The 22,425-nt window shown below is 40.3% G+C and overlaps 1 protein-coding gene across 3 annotated transcripts in view; it reads right to left on the bottom strand.

Moving 5' to 3' along the window:
- The window catches only part of slc6a9 (solute carrier family 6 member 9), a 99,527-nt gene extending 77,766 nt beyond the window's left edge, over positions 1–21,761 (bottom strand). Inside the window, exons 1-2 of one of the 3 annotated variants that reach the window (XM_074687990.1) lie at positions 21,720–21,761; positions 1,941–2,213 (exon numbers count right to left, since the gene is read on the bottom strand). In XM_074687990.1, the coding sequence (XP_074544091.1) occupies positions 1,941–1,970 (30 nt within the window). In that variant the 5' untranslated portion in view covers positions 1,971–2,213; positions 21,720–21,761. Of the gene's footprint in view, positions 1–1,940; positions 2,214–5,252; positions 5,376–20,812; positions 20,959–21,719 lie in introns of those variants that run through there. The other 2 variants (XM_074687987.1, XM_074687989.1) reach the window with 2 other exon arrangements.
- Between the last annotated feature and the right edge of the window lie 664 nt (positions 21,762–22,425).

Raw genomic sequence — 22,425 nt, 5'->3', positions numbered from 1 at the left:
AGTTGTTATTCCACATGGCTGTTTGCCTTTGCACATTCAGCTTACCTGGAGAACTTTGGAGACATTTCAAGAGCTCACCATTGTGTCTCTCTTACATATTATTCATCACTCATGCAAGACTTAAGTGATATTTTATTGCAAATTTACAGTTTAAAATAAAATTTAAAGTCTACTGCTTCAATTCTTTTAATGTATTGATCATAAATTTGAATCAGCAACATCAATTATAAGTGAGCGAAAAGTGTGTTTCTTGAGGCTAAATGATTTAACTTTGTGACAAATTACTAAAGCTTTTACTTTGGTGACTTTGGATGTTTATATGCTTATAAAGATGCTGTCAGATGAAGTGAAGTCATTAGCAACTTTGCAGATGGGTGTGGTCTTAGGTTATAGGTTATTGGCCTTGAGGAGTCACTGCAGTCTCTACAGGTACACGGCTGCTGCGTCCTGGGGGATAATTCTTGTGAGTTTGCCAGGGCAGAAAAACTGAAAACTCTGGAAAAAAACGTATCTACGACAACCTTTCTTCTTACAATACAAGTCATCCTTGTTACTTCCAGTGAATGACATTTGAAACCCACAGATTGCCAAGTCCAAACTTATCTCAACCCACAGAACTATTCCAGAAACTCTCTAGCACTGATTGCCAGTGATTGGCAATGAGTCACTGAGCTAAAACACAGACAAACCCTCCAAACAAAGTTCTTTAGAACAAGAAACAGCTCTACAGCCACCTTCAAATGTTGCCTGAGAGAGAGGAGGGAGCAGGCGAGGCTGATAACACCCCCTTCTTAACTGCAGACTGTGCATACTCATTTTAATGCAGATATGCATCTCAAAAGGACACAGAAGAGGAAAAAAAATGCCATCATGGGAGGAAAGCCTGGCTTCAAATGAGCGAGAATGTCAGGGGAGAGCCGGAGCTCTGAGTTTGTGTTTATCGCCGTCTCAAGACGGACTGAAGAAGTTGGACTGAAGGGAGCAGGAGAGAGGGTGAGGGAGGGAGAGGTGACCTGACTGCCAATGATGCCAAATCTCTATTTAAAGCTTCACCAACAGCACAGGCCACAGACACTGACACATTTACCTCTTAGCCTCATCTCCTATCAGCAGCCAAAGAATGCTGAAAACAAGTCTGTTGTTTTTTTAAAGGTGCAAACAGATTAACAGGCGTCTGAAGGAGCAGTGATGATCGGAGGAGAGACACAGAGAGAAATTTGTCTGGCTGAGAGTAGTTTTTAGGTCCTTTTTTGGACAGTGCATTTCTGCTAATGTGTGTTTACTGCTGCCATGGCGAACAGCAGGTGATGACAGCTCTGTCTGCTGCACTGAAACAACAACACAGTGATCATCACTCAGAAGGAAACTGCAGGTTATCAGTGCCGTCTTTGGAGTGCCACAGATAAACACGTTTGAATTGTGCAATTTAAGGTGAGCTGGAGGTTTGATCAAAAGATTAAAAAAAAGAGTTTCCTGTTTATTATGGAAAATTGGAAAAGAAAATTGTGAGCACAACCCTTTGCTTTGGAGTGTTTGTAGGAGAAACAGAATAAGGAAGTGAATGAGGAGGAAAGGGAGGCAGAGAGTGACTCAGCTAGTGTGTGGTACCTGTGTGTTTAAGAAGTGTTTGTGTGCAGTAACGCCCCTGTGAGGAGTTTTTAGCTCGTAATGAAACAGAATGAAAGGAGTAATGAAGCTTTTATGTGACCATCAAAAGAAAATGAGAGCATAAACATGAAAACTTTTCTGAGAAAGTTGTTTTAAATATCTGAGACTACTCAAAGGTGCTCATGGAAGTGAAGAAGAAACACTTCTTTCACATGTGCAGGCTAAAATCATCAAAGTTATAAAAGGTATGGTTTTGTCCACAGGGGGCAGCAAAATCAGCACAAACTAAAAGTTTGTCCCAGGAGCTTAAAGTGAACTAAAGTCAAACTCACCAGGATCCCGGAAAACTGCTTCTCTTCCATCCTTCAGGACCTTGTCGGCAAAGATCCTCTGCCTCTCTGCTGCCGTCTCTCTCTGCCTCGCGCTCTCTCTCAGGATGGACTCGTTCGCCTCTCGCTGTCACAGTCTGAAGTTTTCAGTGGTGGCGTTCGCTCGAGTGTCTCGGTCCCCCCTCGTGCTGCTCCTCCTGTGTTGTTTTGCGAGTGTAGCTGGAGTGGCGTCGCTGCTTTGTGTTAATTCTGCCCTAATCCAGAAACTTTTCTATGCTGTGAAAAGGACATGTGACAGGCAGAGAAGGGGTGGAGGGAGGAGAGGAGAGGGAGAGTGGAAGGAGGGGAGGCAAGGCAACACTTTTTTAGTTACTTGTCCCCTTGGCCGGATTCAAAACAATTCCTCTGTCTCTGTACGTGACCTTCATCAAGGTAAAAAATGAAAGCGCTAAATTAACATCTGGCCCTCTAAAAGTTCATCAGGGGCTCTTGAAGAGAAATAAAAACCTGTAAGAGACGCTATCCCGATGATGCAGAGAAAAAGTCTAGAAAAACATGTAGTAACAGATTTGCATGTTGTAGCAAAGCAGCTGCCATAACAAAGTGGCCTTTTGTGCAAAGAGATTAACTGTTAGGGGAACGTTTAGACCGCCTGGTGACTACTGCTGTGTGAGGGCCAAGCTGGGACCCAAGACTCAACAACAGCCTGGATTTTGAAGAAAGGGGAAGAAAACCCTTCGCACTGAGTGACACACATCAAGAAAGTTTGCCAGTTTCTTTCTAATGTCAGAGTTTTTACTCAGTTTTCCTTTCTCCAAACTTTCCTTTTTCCATTTTTTTCATTATCTCTTTGTGTTTCTTTCCCATTCGTTCAATAAGACTGAGACAAATCACTTCTATGTTGGCTAAAAGGTAGAAATTAAATCTTTCACTTAAATGATTGAGAAACTGTTTTTTTTTTATGGATGGCTCCTGAACACTTTAAAACCCTTTCAGAACATGCTATTTTTTCCCTTCGGATTTACCTTTCAATACCCATCAACATTTCGTGTTTAATGGATGAATATGGCACAGATTTAAAAACATATTTATCCAAATTAAAAACACATTTACTTTACAAAGTTGGAAAAGGGGGGAATGAAGTAAATCTTCACTCTGGAGAAGACAGGGACGAACACTCTTGGTGTTTTTGATTTTAAAGATTTAATCCAAGTTTCTGGCTCATTTCTTCTGAAAACTGAGCAACTAATCACTTAGTTGTTTTATCTCTAGCAGAAAACTTTAAACATTACTTTGATTACATAACTTCTTTGGTGCTGATATGCTGCAGAAAGCAAACAGAGCGACTCTGCTGATGCAGCAGCAGCAGCAGAACGGAGGCTCAGGAGGTGAAGCAGCTTGGAAAAACGTTTTGATCGAGGACGATTCAGGCGTGTGTAATGGAGCTGCACTTTTGACAATTCAAAGCACTTTTCTTCAGCAGAGAGGGGGAGAGATTGCAGAGGGAGCACAAAGAGACATCCTGGGCCTACATTTACTGTCCAGGATGACAGAAAGAGGACTCAAAAAACTGTACTTGCAAAGCATTCGTACGAAAATTTCCTAAAATTGATCTGACAATGGTCGCAGTAACCTGTTACACAGTCCAGGGCCAGCATAAGGAAAGGAAACAATTAGACAGAACAGTCTTTTAAAGCCTTCTGGCTCCTGTTTGTTGTTCTTATAAGTAACTGTTTTATTAACCAGCCAGGGAAATTGGAAGCTTTACCAAGTTTAAAATCTAGTTTAGTGAAGTATCCATCTAAATTAGGATTTGACTCCCTTCATTCTTCCTGAAGTCATTTCCAAAAGGTGAAGTCTGGTCCCTGTTTTTTTACAACCAGATTTTTGTGTTGTATTGTAACAAATACACAAATTGAATATTATTGAATGATTCGATCTCTTTACTACCAACTCTACCCTCACAACATGAACTATGATGCTTCTCGGGGTTTTCCTGAGTATCTTAACTCTTCAACATTTTGACAGGCATAGCTTAAAGCTCTTGAGTGGAGTTTTAACTGATCATAAACTCACATCAAGTCAGAAAGAACACATTTTTATGAGCTGTAAAAGCAAATGAGACCATAGGAACTGAACTTATTATTTTTGTACAGTAATCCTAAAAGAAGTAAATGCTGCAGTGCTAAAAAAAAATTCCCGACAAAGAAAACCTCCAAGAGTCAATTTGTGACTGGTAGAAGAGAGTCAGTTTTGATTTGTTTGTTGAAAACACATCTTACTACTGTACAGGACAAAAATCAGCAAAGATATGAGGTGCTGCTCTGTCCACAGAGGGCACCAAAACTAACAAAAACAAAAAGGAAGCAGTCGCAGTCTGTCTAATCACACTGTTGCTGATTGATGTTGTGTTGACATGATTAATAATTTGAAATTCTACCTCACTGCTTGGAAACAAACAACTCTTTATGTAATGATGAAGAAAATAGAATTTCAGTGAAACCAGCAGATATTACTTCAGAGACTAGTATGCAAACCAAGGAGGACTTTGTGCAAGTTTTGAAACAAACTCTACATTAATTTTTTATAGAGTGAAAAACATAACGACACTTAGGGAAAGCCAAACTTATGTTAGTAAGTTTCAGTACCTCTGTTAAGCCATGAGCGAGTAACGTGATTGTTTTGGCTTATGTCCAGTCCTAGAAAGTACACCAGTTGCCCAATGGTCCAAAACCATACAGTGTCTAATCTTCACCTATATACAAAAAAATATAAAGCAGTAAATTCTCACATTTGTACCAAAACAACTTTAGGTTTTTGGGTGAAATGTAATACTTTGAGTTTTCTCTGTTGTAAAAATAGTTACTGATTAATTTTCTGTGGATAAACTTTTGGACAAATCGATTGTCTGTTCCTGTTTCTGTAATAGTGTGACCGATCATCACCTGGTTACGTAACTTTTTGGGCATGTTCAGTTCCAGTTATACCAGAAAGTTTCAGATGTACACACAGTGAATCCTTCAGTTTGTCTTGTTGATATTGTACAGGCAGTGTTCTATGTGCCTTCCTTCTTCTGACTCCATGAACAAAAACTCCAGACTGAACTAAAAGCATCCCAGCACAGGCAGAGAAAAAGTGGCCAAATATAGCTCCCATTCAGTGTAAGTAACATATAAACACACACATGAACACTGGCTCTCACATGTTCTGGAGCCTGCAGGGACTCAAGATCGCCTCAGGGACATCCATCACATACAGCACGCTGCACACTGATGAAAAGAATGATGGAAAACTAGGTTAAAAACTGGACCTTACCATCCACGTTATGATGTCTGAAGAAAATAAAGGGAAACTTGGACATCAGCAGAAAGAGGCAGCTCAGCTGGGAGAGAGTCACTGGCGTGCAGGCTGAAGTCTCAGATCAAGTCATACCGCTCTGGCTCCGTCCCACCGGTTGACTCTACCAATGTACACAAAGCGAGGGTAGAGCCGAGCCTATTGGGCCGCGGCAGGAGGAGTGGCAGTGAGGTTACATTAAACTCACTGTGAGGCCTGACGTGTCTGTTTGCTCTCAGGACGCCTGTTCCAGGACCTCAACAATCAGCTTCAAGCACAAGAGTTCAAAAAGTTCTGTGACCAAACACAGGGACGATAAATCATAAGTTGAAATGAATAATATGTTTGAATAAAGATGATTTCAGCCTGCTGGGTTGTCTGCTTTTGTCCATGCTGAGGAAAACAGGAGTGTTTGCACAGGGAGGTCTATAGCTGTGTCATTATGGACTGATTTTAAACTTCTTTTTGTTAAGTTTTTATATGACATTACTTCACCCAACATTAGACATTTCTAATTTAATGATCCAGCAATAGGTGTCCAATGTTGTCCTTTCAGTGTCACCTAACTGTATCTGTGAGAGGGTCTCCTATTTTTATGCCTCTAAGAATCTCTCTGTGGATAATCACTGTGGCATGCACCCTCTGTTCTCTCAAGGATGATTGAGGAAATTATTATTATTAATCTTTATATCTATCATTGGAGTGAGCAGTTTGCATCTTAATCCTAGTTATATTATTGCTTGAATGACATTTTTACAAGACAAAGTTATCTTGGTTTCTGGATTTTTTTTATGTTTTCCTTCCTAAATTATTTCTTGTCTTGTCTTTTGTTCTCATTCTTGTCTGTGTCATTTTCATTTTGCAAAAGGAAGTGAAGAGGGCTAAAGGCTGTTGGTGCTAGCTCTGCTGCAAAAACAACAGCTCACAAATCCACCGTTTGGTTCTTATCACCATTTTGTGGTCATGATTTTAGTTTAGTTTGGTGTACATTGTTGTTGTTTTTAACACCCCAGAAGACCATATATCCAAATAATCCACTGCTAACAGATTATTTTCTAATCAACCCTGTCATGTATAGTCATGTAAAATGTGATAGAGTGAAGCAGTTTGCCATTTGAAACATCATTAAAGCTGTGACACTACAATGTGACACTACTTGTTTCAACATGCGAACTCCTTTACAAGGAAAGTCTCAACAGGCTGTCAGAAGTCGCCAAAAGTTGCGAAATGATGCCATTGCCTCATTTGCATAATGATGATGAATAATGTGGAAGAGACAGAAAGCAGGTAAAAAAAAATCCACCGTAAATATGTTTAGAACTACCAATTTCTGCTGTGGATTCTTGTTTTTCAACGTAAAAATATCAACCCTCCTCCTTTACCCGGGCTTGGGACTGACAGAAGTGACCCAAATGAGACACTCATTTGCTCATTTGCATCCAGTGGTCTGCTCCATCTGCAGCAGAAAGACTGCTGCAAGTGAGGAAGACTTGTCTGTCTGTGTTTTGGATAAGGGAGGGGCTCACGGCAGCATCTGCTGCTCACTGAGGAAAGTTAGATCAAATCATGCTTGAAACTCCAGAAAAGTTGCTAAATTTATCCCTAGTTGCTTTTTATGAAAAAAAAATGCTAGAGGGGTCTGAAAAGTTGCTAAATACAGAAGCAAAGTTGCAGAGTTGGCAACACTCAGTCACAGTTTTATCCATCACTTTCTTACCATCGTCATAGCTCACACTTAATCTAAAGTGGTCTCGTACAGCAGAATAACACAATGCTGCAGGCACATCCTCCGACTGACTGTTCACCATGCCCCATGTACACAACACACACGCCTCCCTCCACAACTGTCCTGCTGGACTCCTCCACCTCGCATTGCGCATGTGAATGATCGGAACTACACACACACTCTAAACTGAGTGGTAAATCAAAAATTAAAGAAAAAAGTAAAAAAAAACAAAAAAAAAAAAAAACAAATGGTGCATGCGCCCCAAACCGAGTCAGTTTATCTCAACAGTTTGGATCTTTCCCATAAATTGTTCCATTTCAAGTCTTAACATCCCACGACTTAGCCCACCCCCCACTATCCAAGAGAAACCTTATGACAGTAGCACCTTAGTGTCTTTGTTCTCAACATCTGAATCATAAAATCTTACAGTTTGTGGCTGACTGAAGACCTTCCCAAAACACAGCTTGAATGATTTATCAAGAAAACAGTGAAACCCAGACTTTTCAACAGTTAAACCATAAACAAACTTTGCCAATGGGAAGATGAAGCTGAAATAAAAAAAAAATACCCATTGTGTTAAAAAGACTGTAGGTAGGGAAGAGGCACAAAAATGGTTTTGCTTGTGGAAGATTCAGGTATGTGACTGTGAAGACAACTCAAAGGAGCTTCCCTTGGTGCAGAGTCAGACTACACATAAACACAAATAGCTGCCCTGAGCCTGACCCAATCAGCTGAAGTTGACAAGAAGTGGCTTCAGAGTCGTCTAAATTTGCAAAGCTTTAAGTTTCAACCATATCCCAAATCCTCAAACTGTGCAAACTTATCCAAAAATAAAGCTAATGACCATTATTTAATCCCTGTTCCTCACTCTACCAGAGAAATTTCTGTAACACCTCTCTCTCTGCAGAGCTCAAGGCTTAATCATGTGATATCCCATTTGACACAGGACATATGCTAAAAGGCAGACTGTGTCTGGGCTAATTAGAGTAACCTAATCAACAGTCTAATAAGATTTTTATGGGGCTACTTTTCAAGTGTAATTGAGTTTTTGAAAATCATGTGAGCAGAATGTAGTGAAAGCAATAATGAAACTATGAATGAGGAGAGCTGTCTTAATAATTAAAACACAAATAACTGAGTCAATAAATGAATGGTTTGAATTCTTATTCTGGATTAATTGGTCAAAATTAACTCCACTGTTGGTCATTAATTTGGACCTGTCTCCAGAGCTGTTCATGCTCATTGCTTCCAGTTTGTCTCCCTGTGGCCAACAGTAGTACTGCACCAAATGCCCACAGAGGACGATGGATCAGTCATGACTTTTGCGGCATGTCTTACCCCACTTTCTACACCTACACTTCCTGTCTGTCTCTATCTGTTCTTTCAGTCAAAACCTAAAATCATTTTTCTCCTCAAATTGTACTGACTTTCTCTTATTATAAGCAACTTCAGTATACTTTGTAGTAATTGTCCAATTTTGGTTTTATACACTGTTTGTATAGTGTTATATTAAACTGAGTCTTCTTTTTTTTTTTTTCTCGTTGCAAAAATGGATGATTAGTTGGTTCGTGATTTTTGTTTGTATTTTGGAACAGAAAAATATGGTATGTGTTTGTTTTACAGGTGTTTCCCTCAGTCTATAAACGGTACATTATGTATGGGGCAATGACTGAGTAATGGAGTGTGTACAGAGGTTTCTACAGCTTTGTACAGAACTGCAATGGATCCAGACATTATGGCTGAGACATTTTATAGGAGATTTCCAATTTAGTTAATTGCCAGTCATAACATCTAAAATGTATTTCCACACACCATGTTAATTTTACCCTCATGTATTCTAATTTTGTAGCTAAGGTCTGATGGTTGGTTTTAAAAAAATAATGCATTTTGTTTTACTAAGGTCAAGTGATAATTAGTCAGCATCAAACATTTTTTTCAAGTATCTGAAGTTCCCTCCCCACTGAATTCAGACATGTTTAAAAAAAACTGTTCCATTGTCAGCCAATAGTGTTTGGTAAGTAAATCCCCAACACTAAAAGGAATTACTGTTAACTGTAAACCTCAGCAGTGGATAAGTGAAGACTTGAATCTGCATAAATCACAAGTTGCCTTCAAAACTGTTGGTGAAACAAGTGTAAAATACCTCCAAACCGCTGAGTCACTGCAGTTATCTTTTTTCATTCATCCTATTAAAAATACACAGACAAACCAGTGTTGATGACGTAGTAAATAAACACTGTTGTAAACATGAAAGAGCACAGAACTGAGTTGAGTAGTTGAGTAGTGTCCTACGGATCTGCCTTGGATTTGATATCTGACCTCACCTTTTGAATCTGTATCAAGCCGATACTCGATACCAGGACTAGTCTGGTGCATTTCTACAACAAACATTTCAACCTGATTTTAAAAAACGTAAGTTTCAATCTAAAGAACACAGAAGAGCATCTTTAATTTCTCTTGAAAGAGAAGAAAGAGCACCACGAACCTCAAATTAAAATTGCATGAACACTGCAATTTTTGATGTTCTTTGGGGCCTCCTATTTGCTCTCTGTCTTTCTAAAGAAAGCAGGTCCCATTAGACAAGACACAAGGTATAAAGAACCACTCAGTGTAAGTGTGCATGTGCTGATGAAACAAAGATAATTTGCTTACTCTGTTTGACAAAAAAAAACTTTTACTCTGACCACAGAAAACAGAGAAGTATTTTTAGGGTCAGCCAAACTTGCCCTTAAATATCTCCAGAGCCAAAAGAGAATGTCCAATGGTTACACATTAACCAACTTTACTTGTCTTTGTCAGAACTCCCTTCTCTGAGGAGAGGTAATGACTTTTCAAAAAACTCAAGAGGCAAACAGCACAAGGCTGTTAAGCCCTCTTCTGTCTATCTGTGAAACAAGAAGAAGACAAGTGAGGTCAAAGCAAACCAGACAACTTCATCATGTACTTTGCTTGATCTTAGATATTGTCTTATAAATGCAACACTCGCTTCCAGTTTTCACATCATGATAAAAACCTGTTGGGCATGGGCACACTACATCCGGCCTGTAGCAGTGAGTAACACACACACAAAGGTTCAATATTAATAAAATAAGATTATTTACGATGCCGCATGTTGTTGCAGCTGGGTCTATTATCAAAAATGTCCATATGCAGCAGTGTGATTAGGACAACACCAGCTCTGTATGGACATGATAGAGAGCCCCTCCCTTACACTAAGAACACAAAACTGAAAGTGACTTCTCTTCATTAGGAGCTAGGCCAGGGGTCTCAAACTCACAGCCCAAACAATTTCATATGGCCTGCCACCAGATATCCATTTAGAGTGATGATGGCGTAAACTGATTTTTCTCCATCTATGACAGAATTTTTTGAGCAATTACAGAAAAATCTGAAGGTTGCCCATCAATTTGATGGATCAGAAAACCCCAGAGCAATCCAGTCCATCGCTTTCATTGTCACACAACCAATCAATCACAGCAGTTGCCCACCTCCAGTTGGTGGCGAGAGTGCTTCATAAATATGGTATTGTATTGTCATGTTGTTGCCACAGGCTGCTGCTGACAGCATGCTTGAGGTCTATGGAGTTGATGCGTTGGGGTGCATCTGTTACCACAGCGACTCTGAGACCACCTATCTAGTACATTGGGATCTCATGCTTCAGGATTTCCTCCCAGTGAAGCGGATTCTGGCGGGATTGGTAAACCAGTCTTTCTAAGACTCATGCCAACTTTTCATGACTTCACTGGATAAAATGTCTCCAGACTTTAAAACACTTACTGAAGTAGCACTGATCATAACAGTATGTAGTGTAGCAGCAGAACAAGGCCTCAGCCTCCATAAAACCAAAACAGACGTGAGAAGTTGGCTGTCTGAGGCAAAGACACAACCTGATGCTGATCTCCTCTGCTGCTTTCCCGCTTCATGATGCTAATTACGCCAAAATGAGCATCCACTTTAAATCCATAGACCCCATGAGAGTTTGAGCTTGGGAAAACCAGAATGCAAAAACAAAAGAAAAAAAAGATGGCAAAAAACTTGACTTAGTATCATTATTCTGATTCGCGATTATTTATCTATTTTTTATCAATATTTTCTCTTTCTGCCCAATAAGCAGTATAATTGCCCTGCATAATTAATTTTACAAGTTGTATTTGAGTCACTTTTGTGAAGGCAAGCTAAACTATATAATTAATATCTAACAGGTCTCATCATTGATTTCTTTGATTAAGGGATCATTATTGGTTATGACAGATTTTTCATGACCCTATCTGTCAAAATGACTAACAAGAAAAATATCCAGCGCAACGTCTGCACATGACAGCCAAAGATGATGTGGGTGCGACATGTGGACTGATTCAGACGTGTGCGATGCTGTAAAGGGAGTGACTGAACTTTAGACCGACCCAGAAAAAATTCTGGCTGAAATGAAAGACTTAAGACAAAGCTATCTAAAAGGACAAGAGGTAGAGAGAGAATTCAGAGAGGTTTTATGAATAGAATGGGTCCACGTCTGCTGAAACTGGAACCAGAATGACAATGGGGGTCTATGCTTAACCTGAGACACCGCCGAACCAACTGCTAGATTGACACACTTAGGTGACAGAATCACATATACAAAAAGAAACCGGACTGGACTGAAATAAATAGGACAAGCCAGAGAGAGCAGGAGCTAGTTGAGGATTACTTTGGGAGAGTGAAGCAGGTTTCAAAAATAATAGCAGACTCAGACAAGACTATACTGACGAGAACGGATCCTATCAGCAACAATTAAAATATGCATTGCAGAGTAGTTCTCACCCTGGCATAAATAACTTTGTGACAACACACCCCTCTGCTACCCCATTAGACTACTTGGATTACGCCAAACACACAGAAAATGTGACAAATTCAAAGAAAAAGCACAGAGGTACAGTTTTTAGTTCTCAACATCTGTCAAGAACAACACCATTAATTGGTCAAGGCTGCTGCTAAGTAAAAACCCTCCCATCTACGCAGACTGGGTGTGAAATTTTGTTTGTTATTCAATCCTGAGTGAGAGGAAGTTGCCGATAGAGTTAACTGCTCACTCCTTGCAAGTAAAAGGTACAAAGACAAAAACTGCACTCTCTGTGATTCTTTCTCACTGACTACAAGTCAGATGCAGGGTATTTTCTCTAACACGTCTGCATCATTACTGTCAGGCTGGCTGTTGGACAAAGTTACACTAAGTGCTGTTACAATGGAAATCTGTGCATCTGTCTTTACAAAGCCTCCTATATGGTTTGTCTTGTTTGGAGTTCTTGGTCTCTTAGGCCCAGAGCTGGTCAGTTAGCTTGAATATGTAGCCTAGAGTTTTTTATTCAATTTACTTAATCCCTGATAAGAGAAGTGTTCTGAGTTTATGACACAAGTTAAGCTTGTTTTCAAGCTGTGGAGTTTTTCTTTTTTTTTTTTTTTTTGAACAAGCTACATCCAACACCCCTGCTGTTGGGAATAATTTCTATTTAAACGTATACCAGTCAATGTAAAAGTCAATAAAAAACTTGCCCTGGCAGCCTACTTTTTTTTGCATACTCTATTGTTCTCGAAAAGTCCGTGTTAAGAATTTATGGTAAGAACAGGCAGCCAATAATGGTGCTCAGGTTTGCTCTTTACCGGTACGATGAAAGTAATGTGACTGTTTACAGGAACACATAAGACAATATAAAATACAGACAGAAAAACCAAACATCCAGCTAAAATCAGAAGTGAAACTCCAGCACAATATGATCTGGGGATTTGCATACAGCATGGTGATGTGATGATAGCAGCAATGCGTGCTAAATGTTGGGAACGAAACCCTCAGACTGTGTCGAGACAACTGAAAACTGCAACTCAAAGTTACTCGCCTACAAACCTTACATGTGTCAGAAAAATTTGTTTTGGCTCACGGAAACCATTTAATCACCAAAAACAAATACATGTTTTTTGGACTTTCATTTAAATATGTTTATTATCATTATTATTATTATTTTTATTATATTGCTTTTATTTATTTAGATAATTTTTATTAATATACTTTTTTTTTTTTATGAGAGGTACAGGCCAGAATATACACAGTGTTATAAACTGGCCTTGGCTGAAGTATATTTAGGGGCTAAATCTAACCTGGGCTACTTTAACCCTGGGTATAGTCCGGACCGGAGGTATATTTCAGCCTGTTGCACCTGGACATCCCTGTCTGACGTGTTTTTAGAGAAAAAATGCCCTTTTTGAGAACTCACACATTCCTGCAGTAATCAGATAATTCAAATTTTGACTTAAAGGTTTTATTTTCTCCTTTATTTCAAAGCCTCTTCTTTCGTCAAGCACCAAGAGAATGATTTTTTGATGTAGTCTAAAGAAGTTCACCACAACTTCATCACACAAATAGTTACATCTCAGGTTAAATGAACATTAAATTTGTTCTGAGAACTGTACTTAGTGCTGCAGATGTGCAGGTGTTACTAATTACATAATGGATTATTTGATTATTTGATTATTTGATAATTAAATGTACCAAAAAGCTAGTGAGTCAGCAAGCACTACATAAGGATGCCACTGATGAATTTTTCCTACTGCGGCACAACAAATATCTCATCTGTGAAAAGCTTAAAGCAAGCAGAGTGTTTCAGTCTACCAGAATTAAAACTGCTAATGGTGGCGTATTGTTTTTAAGTGAGTCCAAACAGACCACCTTCACCTAAAACTCACCAGATGTTTAATTACTGAGATATTTGTGAGATTTTGATAATGAAATGCTGCACTCTTCATCAGATACTATACAATGATTAACCTATCTATCCTACAGGGCCCCCAAGTGGTTGTAACATGATTAGATATTTCCAGTTCAGTCCAACTCTGATACAGAGCTTTGATATGCTGATCAACAACCATCTGTGAGAGCAGAGAGATCTTTAGTATTTCATATTATTTGCTGCCGTTATTGTGTCATATAACAGAGGATGTGAACATGATATCACTTCTTCTCTCCACTTATTTGTCCTCAAACCTTTAAATGTGTCCCTCTTATAATCAGTTACTCTGGAAAAAACAAAAAAAAACAATACAAGCCCCTGGAGAGCGCCAATATTATATAACATCACTGAAAAGTCTATATGTGAAGACAACAGGATCATCCGTAACTTAACTTTTACTTCCTTATGTGAACATATCAGTTCCATCTTCCATACACAGTCTTTGGGGTAAAAATTATATATAAAAAAATAATATGCTCAGCCTAGTCCTTCTGAAATTGTTGTCCGATGAAACAAATATCCCTTCACAGAACAACTAAGCCCAACCCACCATTCGTATTTGGACACCCCTAATTTTTTATAAGCAGTTGTAATCATGAACTTTGATCCTGATCTGTAAATACTACACTGATTTTTATCACCTTATAATAAGTGCTGCAGTTAATCAGTAAGCAAACAGTGGCTTGTGAATTAATTGTTCCCTATTTACCAGAAAAATGCATGCCTACTGTTCATCCTGTCAGTAGCTTTATCTTTGTTTGCTTCAGCAAAAGAGTACATAAAATCTACAGCCGCTTCACACTGCTACGCCAGAGACTGAAAGATATTTTCATCAAAACATCATGGAAGAAAGCCTGAGGTACATTAAATAAGAGGAAACATCTCTGTATAAGTGTCATTAACTCCCACTCAGCTCTTAACCACTGACCTACATTTGTCGTGATCAGACGGAACCTTCACCTGGGGGGTATTCCACGAAGCTGGCTTAGCTCAAAGCCTGGCTTATTTGGGTTAGCCGCGCTAACTTTAGCGAGAGTTGGGTTCCACAAACGAGGCTTAGGGCTAGCGTAGCTTGGTAACCATGGTAAATTAGCCAGTGCGACTAGCCTGGTCCCGGTCAGGCTAAACGTCAGGCTTACCTTAGCTGCGTCTCAGAGAAGGTCAGACCGGCTTCTAAAAGACGCCTTGTGAACTGCAGGTGTCACATTAAATTAATCTATACCTGTAATAGATGATGTTCTTGTTCAGAAACATTAACTGAGACCTTTTGGTAACTTTTCTGACACCTGCTAAAAACCAAAAAGTCAGAAGGATCGTGAGGCTCCGCTTTCACGGTCCGTATTCATACTGAAAATCAAGATCAAGCGAGCTTTTGCCCTTCAGCTCCACAAGAGGTTCCCGTCCTCCCTGAGCTCGCTTTAGGACACCTGCGTGATCCTTTGACAGGTGAACCGCCCCAGTTATACTAGACTGGAATAACCGTGAGTCAAGACATGTCAGATACTAGACTGTCTAACTATACGGTAGGAAAGTTGGTGGCTGAGAGGTTAGCGAGTAGGGCACTGACGCACGGTGATCCATTCTTTGTTTGTGGCGTGGGTTCGATCCCACTTGTGGTAACTATTTGAAATAACGATTTTCTTTCTTCTGTCACCCTCAAAGTACAGTCAACATATAACAGAATAAAAGCACAAATTGTCTTATGATATAAAAGGTGACAACAGCCACAATTTTCCATAGAAATACCTTCCTTTACCGGCGGTCCGTTCTGATCATGATGATAATGTAAAGGTGATTCCACATGGTGACATAACTTTGTGTCTTCCTCCTTATTTAAATATAGGGCACTGTATCACTGACACATCTCATCTGACAGCTGAATCATCTCTAATAAGAAAAAAAAAAGACATCTCATCTACATGTCTTTTTCTGCTGTTTTAGTCAGTGTTTGATGAAACATCACCCCATGAAGTATATAGGCCTATATATATGAACAGCTTTAATTTAATCAAGAAGAATCTCCTCTGGGCCACAGCAGTGTGAGGAGCTTCAGGGTGAGAAGAAAAAAAGGTCATCAAACTCAGCAGAAACAGTCAGTGTTGATTTGACACATAAGCATGATATTCTTGACCCAGCAGCGTCTCTGGCTTCAATTATTGCCACCGTGTCACCCTTTTATGTGATTTTCATTTTGTAGTCATCATAAGACTCCATGTAGGAGTGTTTTCTCCGCTGAGGGAAACATCTCCGCTCTCGGTTTTGACATGATTTGGTCATTTCGACAATCGACACGTCGGGGCTTTTTATCTACCGCGGACACGCGCTTAGCCGCAGCTTAGATCAGCCTGGCTTGAATAAGCGTCTCTGAAAATCAGCTGAGCCTCGTTAGTGGAACGACTTGCAGCTAAGATTAAAGTGGCCGCTTATTCAAGCCACGCTTACCGGCGATAGCCCAGCCTTCTTTAGCCAGCTTCGTGGAATACCCCCCTGGTCTCAGGTTAAATGTTATCAATGTGATGACTGTAGCAGATAGCCCACAGAGAAAGGAGATGTTAGTTAGAGACTCTTTAAAATCTATTACAAGTCAAATCTGAACACAGTATTGAACAATGTTAATGCACATCATAGGTTTTCACTTTGGTCCAAAACAGCTCAATTTTTGTCCATGAAGCACTTCATGTTTTGGTCTCGAAGAACAACAAAAGTTGTGATTCCGTCAAAACAATGGACTTGATTAAGCTGCATTTTCAGCTAACAGAAATATATTTAGTTGGTGCTCTTTGAGCATGTGTCTCAGCTACTAAAAATATTTCTTAAATGATTTAAAGCTTTGCAGGTGTTACCTGCCTTGTCTCTGCTTTCCCCAATAATAACTTTAACCCTATCTTTGGCTAAAACATGGGTTACCATAGTCCAAAAATGTAAAACCCTTGTAAAAGAAGGAAAAACAGTTTGGGCTCTAATTTCGTAGACCAGGCACAAGCGCAGGCGCACCTGCCCTGTGCCGGCCTTTGCTGCGCGAACAGGGTGTGACTGATGCATTTTGCAAGTTTCCTGCAGTGCCAAGAGAGGCGCAGTCAAGGTGCAAAGGAGCGCGTCCACGCCTCCCTCCGCGCAAATGGCAGAGGGAGGAGAAAAGCCGTGAGTGGGTTTAACACAGCCGAGCGCTGTGTTCACCAATCAAATGAGCGCCTCTCCTCACCTTTAAATGCGCTGCGGACGAGGCGCAGAGTCTGAGTGGTCTGACTGATCCCCAACACTGCGGAAAGTGTGCTGGAAAGACTCTGTAGCGGAGACGGTCAGAGCCGCTGTCTCTGCAGCAGGAGAATGGACAGCGGGGTGCATCGGACACGAAGCGTGTCACCGTGTGAGCCAGCTCCTGGGACAGATTTAATCTGTTCCTTTGTCATTAATAGGAGTAAAAAATTAAGAGACAGTTACACAGCTGGCTTATCCATTCTTAATACTTTTGATCCACCTGCACTCCTAGTTTGTCATCTCCAAATAGCAGAACCTTTGGTGATATACTGTATACTCTCCCGGTGTCTCCGCCTCATCCTCCTCACAATAATGTACTCCATCTTTTTAGATCATGTTAAAAATAAAGACTAAAACAGAGAAATATGGGAAATCACAGGTAAATCCTGAGTGACATACATTTGTTTTGTCTCTTTTTTCTTCGTCTTTTCTCTCCCTCTTTTCTTTGAAGTAAATGAAATGAGAGAAGCCAGATATATACTCAGTATCAGTTGTTAAGGCTGTTTATTGTTTAATTGTAAGATGTGCATCAAACTTCCAGCTGCCGTCAGGTTAAATTTCCATTATGACAAACGGCTTTAATCTGACATCAGATGTGACGGGACAGTTAATATAGATATAAATGTATATGCTGGTTCAGATGGTTACATTAAATAGTGACTGCTGTGATTGTTTATTGCATTAAAATTAGGGCTGCATGATTATCGCAATCGCAATGTCAGCACATGCAATTATGTAATTGCAAAAGAGGATATCGCAATCGCAATGTCAGCACATGCAATTCAGATTTTTCTCCACGATAACCAAGCAAGTCTGTAGACTCATCATGACACAACTTTTTTTATTAAATCGCAAGCACAATCGCAATCGCAATATTGTCCACCTAATCGCAAATCGCACCTTTTCCCCAAATCGTGCAGCACTAATTAAAATGTGCCTGCCACTCTGGAAACCTGCCTCTGAGGCTTTGTTGACATGTGCGCATTTGTGCGCCTGTCACCAAATTACAGCTGCCGAGGGTGCGCTTTGTTTGCGCCAAGAATAGATCAGGTTGGAGCTGGCAAGCTTTCAGCGCACTTTCTGCACTGTTTTTGGCACGAAATTGTCACTGCCCCAACATGAATCTGCCGACACCTCCCCCTGGTGCGCTGTCAACTCCCCCTGGCGTGCCGTCACACCCATCTCTGCGCAAATGGTCTACCAAATTGGCAGCGCACAAACAGATAGTAGATAGCAAAAACAGATAAGATAGATTATGATTATGGGGTCAGGTCTTGAAAGCTGTCTTGAAAGATGGGTTCTGAGCTGATTTTTTGAATAAGAAGAGTGAATCTGATGGGCTGTTTACAAGACAACAGTTTTAGGGTAAAACGCAAAAGTACACAGAAATGGCATTTAGCCAATCTAAGATGCAAAGTTTTGAAAAAAGCCTCCCAAGTCGATTTTTTTCTGAAACGCTGCCACCAACGTTGCCTTGTAAACAGTAAGCCAGTACTTTGTTTTCATAGCATTTTAGAGCTTTCAGATGAAAAGTTGTTGTATATACCGTGGATGATTGGTGGGAAGAAGTTCCAGGGGGTTGGGGCAGCAGCTCCATGATTGTAGGAATTTTAAATGTGACACCAAATGTTTTAAGAATTTTAAGAATGGATGTGCTCTTTAATGTGATTGAACCTTCACTAGTCACCAATAGAATTGTAGGTTACTTTTATAAATTCTCATATTTTTACATTACTGAAGACCTGAAATACTGATCACATGTTGACTAACCCGTAGCAATAGTCAGGTTGTAACCCTGGGAAGTTGCTTCTGCTGTACTACTGTTATGGTGTAATACCCGGGTTTGACTAAGAACAAATGACTGATGACAGATGGCGGTGCAGTGGTATTATGATCTAAAAATGTAGATAAATTTACAAAAGGCTGTGTCTCGTTAAACTAGAAAAAACAGCCAACTACAACAATGTGTGACTTGCACATAAATATTAACCAAAGACTGGTGGGCTAGCTCTGCTATCTGCTAATGTTAGCCACATTCAGCAAAGCAAGTTAACATGGTTTACCCACAGACACAGTGAAGTTTCAAAAAGTATGCTCTATTTTGACTTTTTTTTCTGTTGAACAAGTTGGATGGTCAGCATTTGTTGGTTTATTCTGACACCTGGTAAACACTGTCACTTTGGAACATCTTCTAATTTTGAGAGCTTTTAATGTTTGTTAGGGATTTTTCAAGGGTACCATGCTTTTGTGATGAGGATGTTGTAACTTTCAAAGTTGACATTTACAGGTTGTAAAAGCATGATTTTATAAGCTTTTGAGGCACATTGGGATACTCTGGCAGCTGTGATCTGAGTCTTTTTGGGCATACTCAGAGTTGTGTTACTTTCAGAGCACAGCATAAGGAGAGTAAACAGAAACCTCTGGGCCTGACAGAAGAAAGGCACTCCTGTGTGGATAAGGACATGGTGGGTGGAATGTGTGTGTGTGTGTGTGTGTGTGTGTGTGTGTGTGTGTGTGTGTGTGTGTGTGTGTGTGTGTGTGTGTGTGTGTGTGTGTGTGCATGCATTGGGGGCTGGGATGACTGCACAACTTCTGTTGACATACCCTAATTCTAACATTGTATTTAAACCAATCTGGTTATGATATAGAGTTAGTACTTACTTAATATTAGTATGTCAGTTCATTTCTGCATTTGTGTGTGTTGAAAAAAAAGGGACAGTGAATAAAACTGATAAGTTTAAAATTACTCACAGTATATCTGGTATATACCTTTTGATATCCCTACACATCAGAGTACTTTTAAATGATAAAACATCAAAGATGTGTCCAAAGTTTTCAGAAGAATTAGATGTATTTAGTTGAGCCATGAGCAGCTACATCCCATTTGAAATGAAAATTCATGACGTATTTTGAAATCCTGGATGGGAAGCTGCCTTTGCGTTTCAACTTTATGACATAATATAAAATTTAGTGTTCAGCGTAATGTTTTAATTTATTTTTTCATTTAAAAAATGTCATGAAGTATAGCATTTTGTGAAGCTGTTGCCTGTACTTCATGTTTTTCCTCAATATCCTAAAACTTTCCTCTATCTTAACACTTTGATGAACTGATAAGTCTTTGATGGGGCTGCAAACCCCTGTTTGCTTCATCCAGAATATCCGAACTTAATGGTCTAATATTAAGCTGATTGTAAAACTCTCTTTAAAACTTTTAAAACTTTTAAAATCAGCAATTAAATTGGCAAGTCAAAAGTTCCCCTTCCCAGCTTCTTTAAACAATAAAACAAAGCTACAGTAGAATTTTGTTGCTGGGTTACTCATCAGCAGACTATAGCCCAAGGCCAGGCATCTCACCTAATAATGTCCTCTACAAATCTGACATACAGTACTTTGAGTTCACGGAAATAATAAGCCACCCCCACACCCACTCTGTTTCCTCCTCGAGTGGAGCCACAACAAGGGGGGACCCCAAACCGTGCCACGTGGTTCACCCTGCAGGCATTAAGTAACAGCTTAGTAATAGTCTGCATCTCAGCATGCCTTACTCTGATAGGGAGCATCTAATGTCCACTTCACGTACACGTGGTGACGGGTTTTTTTTTTTTTTTTAATTCGGCTAACAGCGGCAAGATGCACATCCTAACACACTGTGAAGCCTCAACATTACACAGAGTAGCTTCTTCACAGAAAGTACTTATATTTTCGTCTCTCCTTCTGAGTGTTTGCCCAAGCTTTTAATCCAGAGAGGGGAAAAGAAAAGAGAACAGAGACGCATCATATACGTGAGGGCGCTGTCTTACCGTGCAGGTGTGCTCTCTTCTGTTTCCTTGAGTGTGCTCTACATGTGTGAGTATTTTCCGCCAATATTGTCTAAACAGAAGTTGCATCACCTTGGTCTGCCGTCCCCTCTTCAGTCACAGCTCCGCCAACTGCTTCTCTTTAAGCCCCTCCTTAAGTCCTTAAAAGGCGGAGGGTCAGCAACATGTGAGAGCTCCTTGTGTGAGCGCCCACAACCTGTCAGACACACATGGCGCTACGCTGCCTACTTCCTGCTGGGTGAAACTGCTTATCTGACGTTAAAACGTGCTCAGTTGCCGTTTAATTGTATACAAAATGTAATCAAGAGTCATTTTTTAATAATTGCAAAATATTTTTTTTAAATACTGACTTAAAATGTGCCAATATGCACACTTGTGCCATTCCAATACGCGTTATTGAAGAGATACTGCGATGACAGTGATGCCTTTAACCCGCCCATTCTCGTCACAAAGCATTGTGTTGTTCCCGGTAAGGTGCACATGTTCACGGGAGAGGGAAATGCAGGTGTTTCTCAGTCTTTTGTTGTGAGAGCATGCCGCACCGATCCCCCACAGAGAGAGAGAGGTGCCGTGGCTTTTCTTTTATGATGTGCCGTGTCTTTGCAGGTTTGCTGCTTTCTGAGCAATATCACCAGAAACCATCAGCCAATCAATGCAATGTGCTTTGACGACAATGCCAATTCAAATCTCAGCTCAGTGGAGGCAGGGGTAATGAGGGGATGCGATGATCCAGACAGGTGTGGTAGCCCGGGATGCAGTGTGTGGCAGATGGAAGGTCCCCGTGTGATATAACAGAGGATATGTGAATGATGGCAGAAACAGCAGAGTGATGGGTGATGACACTCCAGAGATTTCTCATTTTTATTTGCATGCAGATGCAGGCTATTACCTTGTTTCAGGAGCGAGCAGGTTGGAGGGCTGCTTGGAGCGCGGAGTTGGGGGAGGAGGTAGGGGGAGGTGGGGAAGGAGGAGGGGGAGGAGGTACGCATGCCGGCGCGGTCAGAGTCGGGGGCTTTCTGAGGTGAGAGGAGGGGGGTGAGGACTTCAGGCGTTCAAAATGTTCTTACAGGTGCTCACGGAGTAGTGCGATCTTCAAGACGCTGGAGACGTGCGGGCAGAGCAGTAGTCATAGATATTACCGGTATGGGAGTAGATGACAGGACTATTACAGTGGTTATAATGATATGTTAAGCCAACAGTCAGCTCAGTATGAATAGAGTCTGATATCGTCCTTTTGCAGTGGTGGATATTTATGTTGGGTCAATATTATCTTGAAACTTAATTTTAATACATTTTAAATCATACCCCAATTCTTCTAAATTTTCCCACTGCAGTGTGGTAACTGGTGTCTCAAATGACTTACAGTAATATGTATTCATACATCTGTGCAGAGAACCAATCAGGTCATAGCCTCAAACAAGGGCATTTATTTAAGTTTTTTTCTTCTGCCATGAAAGTAATACACCACGATATCTGGGTCACATCAAAAATGGATCTTAAGGTTAGAGCTGTACAGTACTTGTACAGGTATGAGTTTTAGCGTTGTGAAAATAAAATAAAGTTGTATCAATTCAAGTAATTCAATTTATTGAATT

The sequence above is a fragment of the Halichoeres trimaculatus genome, unplaced genomic scaffold (genome assembly GCF_033239565.1).
Source record: "Halichoeres trimaculatus isolate MK-OKI-2021-1 unplaced genomic scaffold, fHalTri1.1 fHalTri1_scaffold_15, whole genome shotgun sequence".
Taxonomy (NCBI): domain Eukaryota; kingdom Metazoa; phylum Chordata; class Actinopteri; order Labriformes; family Labridae; genus Halichoeres; species Halichoeres trimaculatus.
Note: the sequence above shows the minus strand (reverse complement) of the source record. Positions and strands in the feature narration are given on the sequence as shown.